At 37.3% G+C, this 17,051-nt stretch overlaps 1 protein-coding gene across 13 annotated transcripts in view; it reads right to left on the bottom strand.

The window, feature by feature from the left end:
* Positions 1 to 17,051, bottom strand: part of pacs2 (phosphofurin acidic cluster sorting protein 2) — a 41,431-nt gene that overhangs the window by 8,810 nt on the left and 15,570 nt on the right. For 3 of the 13 annotated variants that reach the window (XR_014625560.1, XM_084390916.1, XM_084390910.1), the window contains exons 2-19: positions 13,582 to 13,669; positions 11,780 to 11,869; positions 9,226 to 9,351; positions 8,979 to 9,138; positions 8,432 to 8,505; positions 8,271 to 8,351; positions 8,083 to 8,142; positions 4,894 to 5,051; positions 4,704 to 4,794; positions 4,101 to 4,172; positions 3,542 to 3,669; positions 3,199 to 3,331; positions 2,977 to 3,081; positions 2,595 to 2,701; positions 2,292 to 2,446; positions 2,092 to 2,202; positions 915 to 1,026; positions 390 to 422 (exon numbers count right to left, since the gene is read on the bottom strand). Coding sequence is in view for 11 of the 13 variants with exons in the window: in XM_084390916.1 (XP_084247042.1) it covers positions 390 to 422; positions 915 to 1,026; positions 2,092 to 2,202; positions 2,292 to 2,446; positions 2,595 to 2,701; positions 2,977 to 3,081; positions 3,199 to 3,331; positions 3,542 to 3,669; positions 4,101 to 4,172; positions 4,704 to 4,794; positions 4,894 to 5,051; positions 8,083 to 8,142; positions 8,271 to 8,351; positions 8,432 to 8,505; positions 8,979 to 9,138; positions 9,226 to 9,351; positions 11,780 to 11,869; positions 13,582 to 13,669 (1,884 nt within the window). In the remaining 2 variants the exon portion in view is untranslated. The remainder of the gene's footprint in view (positions 1 to 389; positions 423 to 914; positions 1,027 to 2,091; positions 2,203 to 2,291; positions 2,447 to 2,594; positions 2,702 to 2,976; positions 3,082 to 3,198; positions 3,332 to 3,541; positions 3,670 to 4,100; positions 4,173 to 4,703; positions 4,795 to 4,893; positions 5,052 to 8,082; positions 8,143 to 8,270; positions 8,352 to 8,431; positions 8,506 to 8,978; positions 9,139 to 9,225; positions 9,352 to 11,779; positions 11,870 to 13,581; positions 13,670 to 17,051) is intronic. The other 10 variants (XR_014625559.1, XM_084390911.1, XM_084390918.1 and 7 more) reach the window with 5 other exon arrangements.

Genomic DNA, 17,051 nt, shown 5'->3' on the forward strand with positions numbered 1-17,051 from the left:
ATGATGGAGGTGATATTCATATCCCAGGACAGCAAGAGATCCAATAAAACCTTCAGATTCATTCCACACAGCAGCCTTCATTATAAAATTTAATGGCTGATTCCAAAGACAGCACAAGGTGGAGGAGAATGACCAATTTTAGAGAAACCCTGAGAGCCCACTGAACTGTTTTGACCCAGAATTTCCCACAAATCAAAGTGTGGATAGAATCTCTAGAGTTTCAAAAGCGTCTCTCTGCTTTCCCTCAGCCATAACTCAACCTTGGTGCTATAGGAGATGAGATGAGATAGAGATAGAGAGAGAGAGAGAGAGAGACAGGAAGCAAGAGGCCGAAGATGAGATGTATCTGATTGGCTACAGTATCAGCACAGGCAGGAGGACCACAATACCTTAGTGCAAAATCAAAATGAAAGCTCTTTTTCCTTCAGAGAGGGCAAGGAAAATAAAAAAATAAAGAGAAATAAAGTATGTTATTCACAGACAGAGATGATAAACATTGACATTCACATGCTTTCTTTACAAACCATGACTTTAAGGAAAAGGATGCTCATGGAAAAAGATGCAGATATCTGGAAAAATGCGCAAAATGAATCGAGTGTCAGTTTTTGAGTAGAAAACCAGATATCAGCATCTTCAGAGCACCTGAAAATGAACCCAGCCTCTAATAACACATATTCAAAGCACTTTTATATCAATAGTTTATTGATATTTTCAAATTGTATTTAGCCAAATACAATTGTAGACACTTATAATCTTTGAATATGTTTTATTATAAAGTGGTAACATGTTAAAAATCACACTGATATTCCATATTCAGTGTGTTCAGCAGAGCATTTATGTTGCCTTCTCTGAACTTTTTAATTCCTTTATATACAGTAAATATGGACCAGGGCTGCACTGTGCACGTGTATTACCTTTTCTGCTTGTAGGTGAGCATGGCCTCTGCTATGGGCAACTGGTGAGCTCCATTTGCTCCTAACATGTACTGTGTCACTCTGGAAACAATATCTGGACTGTCCTGAACTGCTGGAGAAAGAAGTTGACAGAGAAAAAGAGAAAGTCTATATATTTATAGATATGTCTATATTGTTTAACAATAAGTAGGTCACCTAGAAATAATGTAGGGTCTCATGATAATTTGGATATTTTTATTTGCCCATTTTACTTATTGGATTTAAAGTTTAAATTTTCCTCATCTAATATAATGATATTCATTCAAGTGTGTTGCAAGTCCACTTGTCACTGTATGCATATGTGTATTTGTGGGGCATTTATAATGTTTTAAAAATAAAGACTCACTTTGTCCTAAAGTAGGTGTTTCTGCAGCTGGAGCAACTAAACGCTTGTGTTTCTGATAAGTGTGTGTGTGTGTGTGTGTGTGTGTGTGTCAAAGATATTCAGTGAGAAAGTAGGAAAATGTAGGTCAGTTGTTTTTTACAAGGAAAAGAGATGCATGTGCATGTTGACTCGTTTGTTATGTTTGACTCTGAAATGTTTTTTAGCATGTGTTAGTCTTTAACTGCAGTTCTCTGGAAGTTAACACACACACACACACATCTGGTTTCCTATCTTTAGACGTAATGGTTTTTATACTGTGCAGACTGTATATTCTATACCCTTACACTAACCCTACCCATCACACAAAACTTTCTGCAATTTTACATTTTCAAAAAATCTCATTCTGTATGATTTATGAGCTTGTTTCCTCATGCAGACCTCAAATTAGGTCACCATGGAAATGGAAAAAAAACATGTGTCTGTGTGCATGTGTGAGTCAGTGTGTGTGTGTGTGTGTGTGTGTGTGTGTGTGTGTGTTTACATAAAAGTAAATAGAATATTATTATATTTTTAATATGCAAATAAATATTTGTATTTATTTACAGATGGACAGGGGCGTAATTTGTGGGGGGGTCGGGGGGAGATAACCCCCCCAATATTTAAATCTATGCATTACAACCCCCCCAATATTTATACCATGATCGCAATATCAGGAGGCATACCCAAACTTCAACCCCCCCAATGTTCACACCAAATCTACGCCCTTGCAGATGGATAGAATAGAGTGTGAGTGACTATCAGAGAGAGAGTTACCTGAGGATGGTGCTTCTGGTTTGTGGAAAAGATCTCTCCATGCCGAGTCCTGGAACAGACTGTTATATCTGTAGTCTATACTGGCCAGATATTTAGCCACTGGATGAACCCCTACACACATACACACACATTTTTAACGCTTCTGGTAGTGTTTTATTGGTCAGTGCCTGTTCATTTTTTCCTCTAACCCCTGCACTCACCGAGAGGGATGATGAGGAATCGCAGGTATCCGAGCCAGTCGGGGGTTTTATGTGTCAAGTGATCCACAAACAAACGCAAAACGGCAGACAGGTAATGCTGAGCTCCTGCTACTCCGATCCGCACTGGAGTCGGTGTGACTGAGTTACTGTTACAACTAGAGAGAGAATGACAAAAAGAGAAAGGGCGCGGGGGGTACATAGTGTGTTACTATCCTGGAAAAAAAACCTGTAAAATGTAATGGCAAAAATAATTCAATGTGTATGTGTGTTTCCTCTTTGCTTCAGTGTGACTAAGTGACTCACAATCTCTGTATGCGAGCGATGATGGTGCTGAACGCTGCCTGTACGTCAGCCATGGTATATGTACACACAACAGGAAGACCGTGATTCTGTAACATCTCAGATACATACTGAGAGGAAAAGAGCCAAGAGTTGTTTTAGTACTGACGACAGACTTATAATTCATATGCTATGATTCTTATGTATGGTATTATTCATGATCTTGTCTTTTACTTTGAGTCATTTAAGTTAATAAAAATACGACAATAATCAGATGAGATAAAGTACTTTTAGGTATAAAGTATAAAAATAAAGTTAGATAAAGTATATTTTAGGTCACTGGCCAAAATCTACCAATGATAAATGGAAAAAACTGTGATGCTGTACTGACAGCTGTCAATCATACCTGGCCCTGCCAGTCTGAGGTGTTGATGAGGATGATGCTGTCGGGGAGATAGCTGTCTGACACCAGGATGTGGTTCAACTGGTCGTAAACAGTTTTACGTGGAATCTAACCACAACAGGGACCAAAATTAGTACAATGAAAATTTAAAAATAAAGTAACAACCCGCTTCTTCTGTTCAGTAACTAGAGTACATTTGCTGTATGCAGCAAGGTTCTATCTGACCTGTAGGTGGCAGCGTGTGTCAAGCGAGCGCTCGTTGTCCAGGCTGTTGGCTCTCTCGTTGGGCGGTCGACTGGGCTGCCTCTCTTTAAGTGATGTGCTCCGCCCCCGTCGCCCTGCCAACTTTGGCTCCACCCTTCAGATCAAGACAGAAAGTTGTTCGTATTTCAGAACTTTTTTTAATACAGACACACACACACAAAAAAACTAAGTTAAATGTACAGCATCTTGAAATATAGTCTAATATAGTATAGAAATAGGAACGATCTATTAAGCTCTCTTTAAATCAAAATGTGTACCCTCATACATTAACCGCGGTGATTTGATATGATTTGTGTATCCTCACCGGTTGGACGGAATGATGAGTGACTCCGTTTTGGTCATCCGGCCAGTTGGAGGCAACCTCTCCATGAAAGTGTCCATGTTGTCCATCATCTCCAATTCTGTGGTAGGGGTCACAACCTCAGGATGACCCTAAAACCCAGAGACACATAATAAAACTTCAAAAACTCTATATATACACCATATAATATTGTCAGGGTTTCTTTGTGTTTTCATTCCTGTGTCTTTTGTTTCAGTTCAGTTTGACCTTCATTACTCTTTCCTTAGATTAGCCCAACCTGGTTAAGTTCACCCTGTATATATACTGTGTTTGGTTCTGTGCTTGTTCTGCATAAGTTATATAAGTTATATATTTTATATTTTACCTAGTCCTAGTTTGGACATGTATACAAAATAACGTTGTTTTACACTGTAGCATCCTGTTTACTCCACATGTTGATTCAATGTGGGTGAGTCTTAAGCCAGTTCATGAGCTTTACAGTGTCTGTCAGAGCTCATCTCAGAGAAGATGAACGCGTGAGATCTGATATTCAGTGAATATCTTGTGGTAATGAAGGACATACCATAGAAATATGATCAGATTCATTATCCATCTGAAACTTTCCACCTCCAGCCCTTATTTTATCAGGATCCATCTGAACAGAGAAAGAGAGAAAGAAGTAGAGAGTTAGCTGAGGATTTTTTTTACTGTTTTATTATATATATATATATATATATATATATATATATATATATATATATATATATATATATATATATATATATATATATATATATATATATATATATATATATATATCGGTATATAAAATAACAGTAAAAAAATAATGGGTTGGTAAGATAAGTCTTCTATGCTCAGCAGGGCTGCATTTATTTGATAAAAATACAGTAAAAACGCTAATATTATGAAATATTTTTACATTATAAAATAACTGTTACCTATTTTAATACATTTTAAAATGTATTTTTTTCCTGTGATGGCAAAGCTGAATTTTCAGTGTCACATGATCCTTCAGAAATCATTCTAATATGCTGATATATATATATATATAATTATTTTTAATTTTTTTTTGTTAGGTTATTATAATTAGCTTTATTTTAAGACAATCTAAGTTTATGTTATGTGCTTATTTAAATATCTACTAAACACATGAGTGTGTTCTTACTGGACTGGGCGGCTCTCTGTGACTCCTAATGCTGTGAATGCTGCCAATTTCTGTCTGAGAGCTGGATAGAGAAATTCCTTCGAAATATGGCCTAAATCACACACACACACGGTTAATAAAACACCACACATCTCAATATTAAAATAGGCACTACACATACACTAATGAACAAACTCTCTCCTCAACACACTTGAGTTTGGGTTTTGGGGTGCTGAGAACGCTTTCATCATCATCCAGATCCGGTCCACTGTCACTCGGATTCTCAAACTCCAAACTCTCTAGATCCAGATCTAGATCTTCCTCTACCTCTGGAGGCGGCTCGGCTGGGTCCTGCTCCGAGTCCAACACCTACAAACATTTAAACATGTATTCCTCATTTGAACTGCATGGGAGTGACGGCCAGTAGATGAGACAGAGACAGAGGGTTAAGCATAATCTGATAAAACAGAAAGTGCTCAGACTCAGCTGCAGGGGAATCGATCCCAAAGCGGCATGTGATGTTCCTGAATAATATTAATGAGAGAGGAAATCAATCAAGGACTTAGTTTGCAACCATCAATGGTCAGTGTAAATCCAGCTTCTTCAAATATTAACAAGCTGCTGCTGATTGAGCTAAATGCACTAACGTCATTTCTGCATTAGATGTTATAAACTAAATGAGTAAATAATGTCTCAAATCAAATATTAACATTCCATTTTAAAGAGTTTGCTTTCAAAATCTAAAAGATGATGAAAAATGAAAGTCTCAGATAAAAGTTCACTATTGTTATTGCCAAGTGCTATACCTATTGCTAAATTAATGCAACATTAGGAGGTCATGTGACAACAGTTGTATATGTTTTATGAAATAACAATATTGTTCCTCGTACTATTGTTTTTGTAATATTAGTCGGTATACAGTATATACTGAGCAGTATTTAGTAAGTAGTAAGCTAGTATTAAATTCCAAAAATGTAACCATACTGACTGGTGTTCAAAATGCTTAATTTCCTGTAATAAAATATTGCTGAAAATACCTTCAGTCAGGCTTCAGTGTGTTCCATAATAAGAATCAGCGTATTGTCAGAACAGGAAGTAATCCGAGACATAATGCTGATGAGATCATGTTTCTGTCCCCGCTGCTTCTGCACATCAACACACACGTCCTGTCCTTGAGACAGGACTGACCTCTGAACCCAAAGCGGCAAGTGTTTGCTTTGCTGTGGGCATACTAGAACTTACTGCTTATTGAGGATATACTATATATTGCCTTTTTTTTTAATGGAGTGCATTATGCAATTATAGTAAACTATAGTATGCTACTTTGCTGTTATATTATGTCACATGACCGCCTCACATTGCATGATTAATTCAGCAAAAAAAAAATCACATTTTAATCCAATTATGTATAAAACGTGTAAATATTTACAGTCCAATATAAAGAATAAGAGGTTAATAGTAGGTTAACCTACAATTAAAGGTTAAATCAAGTGATTTGCATTGTGGGCAAAAAAAATAAGATCCAAATATAGTAGCTCATCCAGTTATTCCATGCATGCAGCATATATACATTTGCATAATGTCAAAAGAACAGTATACTACAATGCTGTTCAGAATAGTCCTTGTTCCAGTCCTGCTCTCATTGTGCAGAACTCTCATTGTGCAAGATTATCAGCTAACAGGGTTTCGGTTTCCGTAGCAGTGCTGATCATGCATGGCTAAATTAATCTGTGGAGTCACGTAAGGGTCACTGACTCTCGGACTCAACACTATCATGCAAGAGTTGATTGAAGAAATCATCTTCTCTCAACTAAACATTTATAAAAGTACTTTTTTAGGTGACATGTTGAACTACCTATGTCAGGTGTGAGATGAGAAGTCTTAGGCTAAGTTCACACTGTCAACCCAAATCCCATTATTTGTGTATCCAATAGGAATCTGATCTAAATTATTGACTGTACGCACTGTGTATCGCAACTGTTCGGATCCGATTTGTATGTCCCACGGCGCTCTTTCGTCTTCCGGAATATCTGCATTGGTTTCTATGGCAATGACGTTGCATTGGTAGGTATATGCCAAAAAAACAAAACAAAACAAAAACATGGAGGGGGTTTGCAACAGATGTTGTCTTACTTCCAACATGACAATGTGTAGCCGCCGCGCTGGACTACTGTGTCTTATAAGGCAGCGGCAAAAAGTTAAGAGGCTGGAATGTGTGGTTTTATTTTGTGCCATTATATTGTAGTTTTCTGCTTTTACTACAACACAACCTTTCAGCAAGTTTCCTATAACAACGTCTAGCATTTTAACATTTTACATGGCGTGAGAAAGTGACAAACCACGCGAAATCCGATTAGAGCAGTCAGACTAAAATGGATTTCCAGAAACGATTAAGATTATAAACCACATATTTCATGGTATTTTTAGCCATTCACACTTGCTAAACCTGATCATATTTCAATTGGATATTCACAAAGAACGGATATGAACTGACAGTCTCAATGAGGCTTTTGTAATTCTACAGTATATTTAGTTAAACACAAAATAAGTTGCACACAAACATGGACTTGGAAGCATTGAGAAGAAAAAAAGTTTGAGGTTTCACTCATACTAGAAAAGTGTACTTATTGGGCCAACACACAAGTAAACAAGCACAACCTGTCTAACATGTATTTGAACATTTAAAGTGCCCTGATTATGCTATTTTAAAGGTTCTTAACCTGGTTTTGGAGGTTTCCTGCAAAAGGTTTACAGGCATCCAAGATCCAAAAACACTTATATTTCCTCATTATATACATTTCAAATCACCTCTTTTCTCACAGTGTCTGAAATGATTCTATATAGGACTCGGTCTCTCTAAAACCCTCCTTACTGCCAGCCTACTCTGCTCTGATTGGTCAGATGCCCCAGTCTGTTGTGATTGGTCTACGCTTACAGAGCTTGTCAGAAACGTAACGCTCATTACCATATCTGAATTTCAGCTCCGGAGGCTTCCTCAGCACTTTTATATACAGTGATACCAACAGTAATGATGATGTTGGTTTTACCATAATCAATTTGAGCCCAAGTCCTCATCCTTTGGAAGAGCATGCAAAATGGACTTGCTTTCGCAGAAAACAGCATCTTTTCAACATGTCGACAACATGATCAAAACTCCTCCAGGCCTCAGCCACAAATACAGTGTTTGAGGGTGGGTCAAAGTAGATGTTGTTCACGGGCAGCCAATGACGATCATAGGCATTATGCAAATAAGTTACAAACCTAAATAGTTTGTTGTGCACTTTGATCTTTAAAACTTAGCAGACAGTTACAGCTATTTTGTACACTACATGAAAGGTAATATCTGAGAACAGCATAATAGGGGCACTTTAAGCAACAAGTAAACTCTCTATTCACCAACCTCATCAGAAACTCTGAACCGTTTGAGCAACGCCACCACACGCTGCTTAAAGTTCTGCTGCTAATGGAGAAAGAGAAACAAACACATAAACATACACGCTCATATTAACAGTCTGTTTGGTAGGCTACACGATCACATCTAAAAGTGATGACTGCGAGTAAATTCTCATTGTTCTCTGGCGTTCTTACCCTGGTGATTGACGCCGTCCGGACTATTGACCTCCTCTGTTTTTTGGGCTTCCTAATCTCGTATTCGTCATCCTCAAGATCCTAAGGAGCATGTACAAACACGGGTCAGCAAGAAGAAAGGGAAGTGAGGTTGCTTTATTTGTGCGTGTGCTTGTAATGACCTGTCCTTGTGCTGCGTCATCACTGGCCTCCTGCTCTGATGAGAAGCTTTCATACTCTTCTTCTGAGTAATTATCTACCAAGTCAAACAAACAATATTATAAAAAGGACAGATCCAGTCCTGAATGCTGATTGGTCAATACAGCGTTCCAGCTAGGAATGCACAGATACAAATAATTATATATAGGTAATGGTCAATAACCGATAAATGGACAATATTATAAATCTATTTTATTTCTGCAATGATATATCAATATACCTTTAAGTTAATGCTAAATGATGATCTAAGTATTACAATAGGCAGAATTAAACATCCAATAATCGGATGAAATTGTACAAATTAACCAACAAATAAATAGCTGATATCCAATAAGGTGCCAATATATCAGGTTAGGCATCCCTAGTTCCAGTCACGCTAAAATACACAATAAAGAAGCAAAACACATAGAAAACACAATTGGTCACATATATAGAAAATACAATTGGTTATTGTCAGGGACATGCCATCGACTATCGACTTGTATGGCTGGATGTTTTTTTTTTTTTTACCAGAACATTTGATTTTCTGTCCCAGAATGGCCGCCTCTTCATGGTCTATCGGCTGACTGGACAGGGAATAGATCCAAATCTCGGCAACTTTACCCAGAAGCTCCTTCTGATTACTGCAAAGAGCCAAGACCTGCCCTCCTTCTGCAGGATGCTGCATCACCTGCACACAAACACAAACAACTCAACATGTTAGTAAGCGTGTGCGCTTCAAAAGTGACTATCGACCTCAGTAAGAAACCTGAAATACCTCTGCCATGTCTATAGAACCAGCAGCCAACGTCTTGTAACCCAAAATTGTTCTGTTTTTGTACCTCTTCCTCCTCTGAAGCAGGATTTGCAACTTATTTCCCTCGCGCTTCAGAAAATGAGGGTACTACTCGCATACAAACACGCACACACGGGACAGAAAGAAGAAAATCAAAATCAAATTCTGTGTTCAGTGCACATTGAGATGATGATGTATTGAGAACAATATTGGCTCTGTTTCAAAACTTAGTAAGCTGTCTACGCAGGGAGCATTTGAAGCAAAGGTTGTTTCTACGATACCTTCCTTTTGGCCAAATTCCAAGGCAGCACATCATGTATCCTCTGCGGTGCAAGCACTCCCATAATGGATTGCAAAGAATGATGCAGAGCGTTCCAAATCAATCCGTGTATCATTCGTTCAGTCGTTTTTTAATTTAATATTGAAAGCAGAAAAATGAGAAAACAGTTCCTTTTTCGATTTTTCCTTTTTTCCAAAAAACGAAAAACAAGAATTCAGTTTGATTTTTCGTTTTTCGTTCTGAGGTAGAAAAAAATTATAAACAGCTGGAATATTCGATTTCTACACGTGGGCGGGAATGAAACGCCCCTTTCCTCTGATTTGTCAGCCGACGATCAAACTGTCCCGTCATCAGTTCTTCCTCAGTTCTGCACTGCAGAATAAGAGTCCTCCGTTGTGTGGATTCTTAACCAACGCGTTTATTGCAACTACATTTCATCTTTTTTCCATCAACCAGACTAACACCGACACAACCCGTTCTGGGGAATAGACTAGACAGGGATTTCTTCTTTGTAGGAGTTCAGTGCTAGGGGTTTGCTATTTTCCTATTTTCCGAACTGTAAAGTGACCTTTTTTTTTATTTTTATTTTTTTTATCATGAACCACGCTGTGTTTTATTCCTATATAATGCATTTTACTTCAAATAATCTAAATGTTGACTTTGAAAAGTAGGCACGTCAGAAGGCTATTCAGTCTATTTTGGTTCATTTTTGTTGTGCACAAAAAAGATGTTCAAGGAGACTGAGACGCGCTTAGGCAGCGCATCATGTTGTTTTCTTTATTTTTCAAAGGCATGACATTTTGTAGTCATTTTGAATGTACACAAATAAAAATATAAATGTTACTGTTTCGAATGACAGAGTATTAAACGACAGAATATTAAGTTATTTCCCCTGCTGAGCACAAATCCAAGTGATGGCGCCCGCGCATCGCTCGCTCACACAGCATCTCTAGGCTATTATCAGTTCACTTCTGGCATTGCTAACTTGACATCGCAGCCTGTTCATTATTAAAATAAAACACAGTCAACCAAACATATAAAAAGTTATTCTACTTAATTTAATTGGTCTGTTGTAGGCCTAAAGGCTGTGCCGCACAACTTGCTGTTATTCCAAACTCATTTCCCTTGCTGTGAAGATGCTGATTTAGCCTATACGTGTGTATTGGGACTCGACTGAAGTATAAAGCCTTCTTTACATTACTAGTTAGCATCCAAATGTTACATTGCAAATATGGAAACTTTGGAACAAATGAGAGATGCGCGAAATCAACGTCGGTACAGTTTCAGTTTCGATCCAAATAAATTTGTTTAGGCTTGGCGTTTAAAATTGGCTAAATGTTGTTTATACTAATAGACACAATAGGGTATTTTTTATAAGCTATTAGGCTATATTTTTATACGTGGCTTAGGTGGCTATTATTTTTTATTCTTGTTGTTTTCTATATAGCCTACCATTCATTTAAGGATTTGACATACAGTAAGGGAAAGTCAAATACGCATAGACATAGCCTATATGTTATTAATAGTGTTTATAATGTTAATGTTGTATTTCATTTACCGGTTTTTTACACTCTTTCTGAATAGGATAATAATAAAATGTGTTTGTTTCCCTCTCAACATGACCTGATGCGCTGCGCACAAGCGCACATCTTTGAGATATAAATTAATACATTTTAATAAAACACAAGGCCTACATCATAAAACTCCGAAGAGTATGTATTTTAATATCTCCGTTGTTCTCTGTTCTCCGGTTGTTAGATAGTCAGTCTGAATGACAAAAAAGATGAAATGTAGTTGCAATAAACGCGTTAAGAATCCGCACAACGGAGGACTCTTATTCTGCAGTGCAGAACTGAGGAAGAACTGATGACGGGACAGTTTGATCGTCGGCTGACAAATCAGAGGAAAGGGGCGTTTCATTCCCGCCCACGTGTAGAAATCGAATATTCCAGCTGTTTATACATTTTTTCTACCTCAGAACGAAAAACGAAAAATCAAAATGAATTCTTGTTTTTCGTTTTTTGGAAAAAAGGAAAAATCGAAAAAGGAACTGTTTTCTCATTTTTCTGCTTTCAATATTAAATTAAAAAACGACTGAACGAATGATACACGGATTCAAATCAATCGCTCATGACGTTCTTTGTCAAGCAAGGCAGCTGCCCGTGAAGGCAGTGGACAACTAGGCAGTTTTGGAACAGAGCCATTGTTTTTATGATTGAGCGATTTTGAAAGTGTGTGTTTTGAGGATATCTTTACCTGTAGAGAGAATGTGAGAGCGAGATCAGTCTCCACCCCTCCAGCAGGGGGCAGCACTATCTCATGAGAGCGCAGGATTCGCTTGGAGCCCTACATCACAGGAGCAAACACACAATTTGCATTTCACACAATTGCTCCTTTTGTCATCACTTTGAAGAAACAATTTTCCACTTAATTTGGAATTGTGGAGTGTGTTGGATTGGCTTTCTAATTTTGTCCAATGGAATTTGTCCCCATACTTCTGTATTGACCAAAAATGTGTTCATTCATAAATATACAGGGTGGGCCATTTATATGGATACACCGTAATAACATGGGAATGGTTGGTGATATTAAAGTCCTGTTTGTGGCACATTAGTATATGTATATATCACCACCCATCTTGAGGAGTTTGCCCCCTCACATATACTAATGTGCCACAAACAGGACTTTAATATCACCAACCATTCCCATGTTATTACGGTGTATCCATATAAATAGAACACCCTGTACATTTTCACAGAGAATGAAACATTTTTTTTTTCAAGAAAGATGTTGATATATATTAGATTTATTTAATTAAATTCTAAAAATGTAATTACTTGTAAGATTCTTCTATGGTGTAATAAAAAAGTCGCTGTTTGGATTTAAATAGGCAAATTCTTAAGAGTCTATGAATGGATTATTATTGCAGTGATTATGTTTCTAGCATGTTATATGTTTGGCAACAGTTCTTCTAACCCTAACTGATGGAGTGTGAAACTTTGCATTTCTTAAACAGCCATGTAGGAAAACACATCATGGCAATATTCCAGGATGACAAAGCCTAGATTCCTCAGACTCAAATTGTGAAAGAATGGTTGGGAGGGAGCATGAAGAATCATTTTCACACATGAATTGGCACCTCTGAGTCCAGACCTTAAACTCATTGAAAGTTTTTGGGATGTGCTGGAGGAGACTTTACAGAGTCAAGAATACACTTTACTATGGAAGCTTGTTTCCGCCACAAAAAAAAAAAATGTTAATGATAATTGCGACTTTTTATCTCACAATTGCGAGTTTACATCTCGCAGTTCTGACTTTATTTCTCAGAATTGCGAGATACAAAGTCAGAATTGCATGAAATAAAGTCGCAGTTGCGTGTTATAAAGTCAGAATTGCGAGATATAAAGTCAGAATTACGTGAAATAAAGTCACAATTGCGTGTTATAAAGTCAGAATTCTGACTTTTTTTCTCGCAATTGCGACTTTATATCACGCAATTCTGACTTTATAACACGCAATTGCGAGTTTATATCTCGCAATTCTGACATATTTTCTCAGAACTGTGAGATATAAACTCACAATTGTGAGATATAAAGTCCAATTCTAAGGGGAAAAAAAGACGGACTTTATTATTATTTTTTTTTACCTCAGAATAGTTTATCTCACAATTCTGACTTTATGACACGCAATTGCGACTTTATATCATGCAATTCTGACTTTATATCTCGCAATTCTGACTTTATATCTCCCAATTGCGTATTATAAAGTCAGAATTGCGTGATATAAAGTCGCAATTGCGTGAAAAAAAGTCAGAATTCAGCACTTCTTGATGGAAATAACAATCACAACATTTATTTCCATCAAGACTCTTAAGCATTTGCCTATTTAAATCAAAACAGCGCCTTTTTTGGGCAGGGCAGTGAATAAAATAAAATAAAATAAAATAAAATAAAATAAAATAAAAATTTTTTAAATACTTATAAATGTTGTGGTCTTTGTTATAAAAAAATTTCTATACACATGCTGAAAACCAATATACACTGCTGATCACTACGTACCTGAATCTTGACTGCAATGACAACAGAAATCAGCTCTTTGTCAAGTTCCTTCATCACAACCAGCTTCTTCAAAGTCAGACTACACAACCTACAGACAAAAACAACAGAGTTATTTACACAAACACGTGATTATACATAATGTCTGGCGAATTGAAGAGTTATCTTTATAGGTAGTATAGTAGCATAGTAACTTTCAACCAGGACAGATCAATCCAGAAAACAACTGGAAGTCATGGGGCTGATTTCAGCCCTCTGAAACCTGGCATACAAAACTGTTTACAAGACGTTCCATTGAGAGTCTGTCATTCCAACCAGAAGGAATCGCTTGAATGAGCCAAATTCTACTAAAACATAACAAACACACACCCTCGCTTCGACACCGCAGTAAACCTGAACACTGTACTGAATGACATCCACCCTTCAGCACATACAGTGATAACACAAATGAATCAGCACCCCCACATTCACATCACAGCGGCAAACATTTCCAGAATTAAGGATTAGTAGACCAAAAAAAGACAATTAAGTACTGTAGTTATTTGCCTATAATCTTCCCTTTTGCCAAAGCTCAGACATCGAATAAACGCAGGCGGGACCCATTTAAATATGTGCAAATGCAAATTGCTCAGGGAATTACATTTGTTTCTCGCACAAATCTTCAGAAGACTTGGAACAGAATGAACAAGTTGCATGTGGTGATTTTTCTCATTTATGGATCTTGACAGACCAAAATTTACTTTCATTAAATGGCAAAGACTAAGAGTGTGTGAACATCCCGCCTAAGATCTTCCTTTGTGGGCTATGGAAAAAGCCATATTGTACTATGCCTTAAAAGCCGAGAGTACCCCATCACAGAGAATGAGATAATGTCAGTCACGCAGAGAGAGAGCCGGAGTAGAGATGAGTCAGGAATGTCGCAGTGGGAAGCCTGAACAGAAAGAAAAACCAATGGGGAAAGTCCCACACGCACCTAGAACATTAATAAGAGATGCTTTTATATATTCAAATCACATACCAGGTACTAAGAGGACAAGGAGGAAAGAGCGAGAATGAGAGAGAAAATATCCCTCTTCCCTTTATCTCTGCTCTCTTGATTCATTCACTTTGTCTTTTTTTATGTGTTAATTGTGATAACATATTTATTTATAATAAGGACACATATGTGCTTTTTTTCCCCTTTTATTTATCTATATGTTTGAATATGTCTATTGCTTTGGCAATATTGTGCCATTTCACACAGTCATGCCAATAAAGCTCATATGAATTGAAAAATATATTGAAAAATCTTACTTGGACCAACTTCCTCTTTGCACATCATAATGTAAATGCCACAAACTAAGAGGTACTGGGAACATTATAGTACTATGCGTTGACTGTATTTTATGTATGTTTTTGTTGGTTTTATAGGTGTTTTTTTCTTTTCTTTGTGCAATGCTTTGGCAATACAGAGAGAGAGAGAGAGAGAGAGAGAGAGAGAGAGAGAGAGAGAGAGAGAGAGAGAGAGAGAGAGAGAGAGAGAGAGAGAGAGAGAGAGAGAGAGAGAGAGAGAGAGAGAGAGAGAGAGAGAGAGAGAGAGAGAGAGAGAGAGAGAGAGTGAGAGTGTGTCCAATCACAGTCCAATCTCTCGGGTGATCTGAAGGCTGGTATTGTTCACAAACCATTCTTACTTTGACTCACACACACACACACACACACAAACAAAAGCCATTCTTCTCCCCTGAGCGATTAGCATGCTAACACACAACAAAGGAACACACAGTGATTCTAAATACACTTTTTACATTTCTCTCACACACACAACACATAAAAAAAAATAAAAAAAAAGTGCAACCACAAAAACATTAAAGCAAAAGAAAAATGAGGTAAATTTGCAACCCAAAAACTCAATAATATAACAAACAAAAAGATCTGTATGCGCATGACGACACTGTCAACCGGAGTGACTGTGGTTACGCCCACTGAGTGGCAAAAAGACAGCGTTGTTTTCAGCGTGAATGCCGTGAGAAACACACAAGACACATCTAAACCAGGAAAGAGCTTTGCAATTGACTCTATATATAGTTTTGACAAGAAATCTGAAGTATATTTTTTACAGAGAAGCAGATGGATCACTGCAATTCATTGAAACAACTGGACTCCAGGCAGCGAAAGGTGGATTTGCAGTTATTTTGTGTCCATATGCTGAATTTAGGGGTAAAATCATACCCTATATATTGTATTGACAACTCATCAATTAAATATGCATATACATAAATTATTTCATTTGATTGTGACGTTAAATACAGCTTTGGTTCGACTCAAAACACTGTTTAAAACTAAAGTGTGTAATTTATGGCAGTCAACACACATTATTTATAATCAATTATATCAAGTAAAAAATAATTGATATTAGTGAAAGCTGTGTCAGAGGTTGATCAATGAGACCACCTACAAACACGACAGGAAACAATGGCCACACACACAAATTAATGTTCTGTTTTCTCAGTACAAAGGCTGATTATTTCAGCTGGTGTGGTGTGAGGTGTGTGTGCTGTATCTCTCATTACACAAACACACACACACACACACACTCTCTCTCTCTCTCTTCCGTCAATAAAACCCCTCTAATAACTATGTAGGCCTATAACCTCCTATAAAGATCTAAAAGCCTTCAATGACCTCTCACAGAAGAACGGAGACTGTTCATCCTCTCTGGAGTTAAAGATAAACGTGTCTCACTCCACTCGGCTGGATGAAAACTCAATCACAGCTCCATTACACACACTCCCCTACAGATACTGTGTGTGTTTCTCTCTGACAGATGCTGCAGAGACTCTGGAAGCACAGAGGGAATGAGAGCAAAATCAATTTCATTCATTTCTCATCAGCTCCCATCTCTCCTGACTCAGGTTACACGCACATCTACTGTAACTTTAAGTCTGAAACGGCAGTGCTAAGGGGTGAAATTGTGCTCAGGTTACGGACCCGGACACACCTCCGGGATTAGCCGATGCATTAAAACACACAAGAGCTGACACCACAAGACTCACAGAGACACTGTATGTAGATTTACAGACCTGAAGCATACAGCATTGACAATCTTTCACAGCAGAAAACGTCCATTACATCAATAGAAATACCCTATGATTCATGCCATAATAACAATTTAAACGTGAAACGTATGAGTTTTGCACCACTAAAAATTAAATGGCATTAAACGGAATTGCAAGCGGGGTTTGTTTTAGCACATGACATCCATTCAATAACAACATTGGCTTCACCAATGGATTGAGCAGTCAGACCAGTTATTATTAACTGAAACTAAAACTACTTAGAAATGTTGCCTTTGCAACTGAAATAAAATAAATTAAGAAATATTAAAATTACCAAATCAGAAATAAAAATATCAAAGCTAAATAGATATTTATATAGTTTTAAAAAGAACAAATAATTATTTAAACTGAATTAAAATGAATCAAATAAAATATAAA

This window comes from Rutilus rutilus (assembly GCF_951802725.1).
Source record: "Rutilus rutilus genome assembly, chromosome: 20".
Classification (NCBI taxonomy): domain Eukaryota; kingdom Metazoa; phylum Chordata; class Actinopteri; order Cypriniformes; family Leuciscidae; genus Rutilus; species Rutilus rutilus.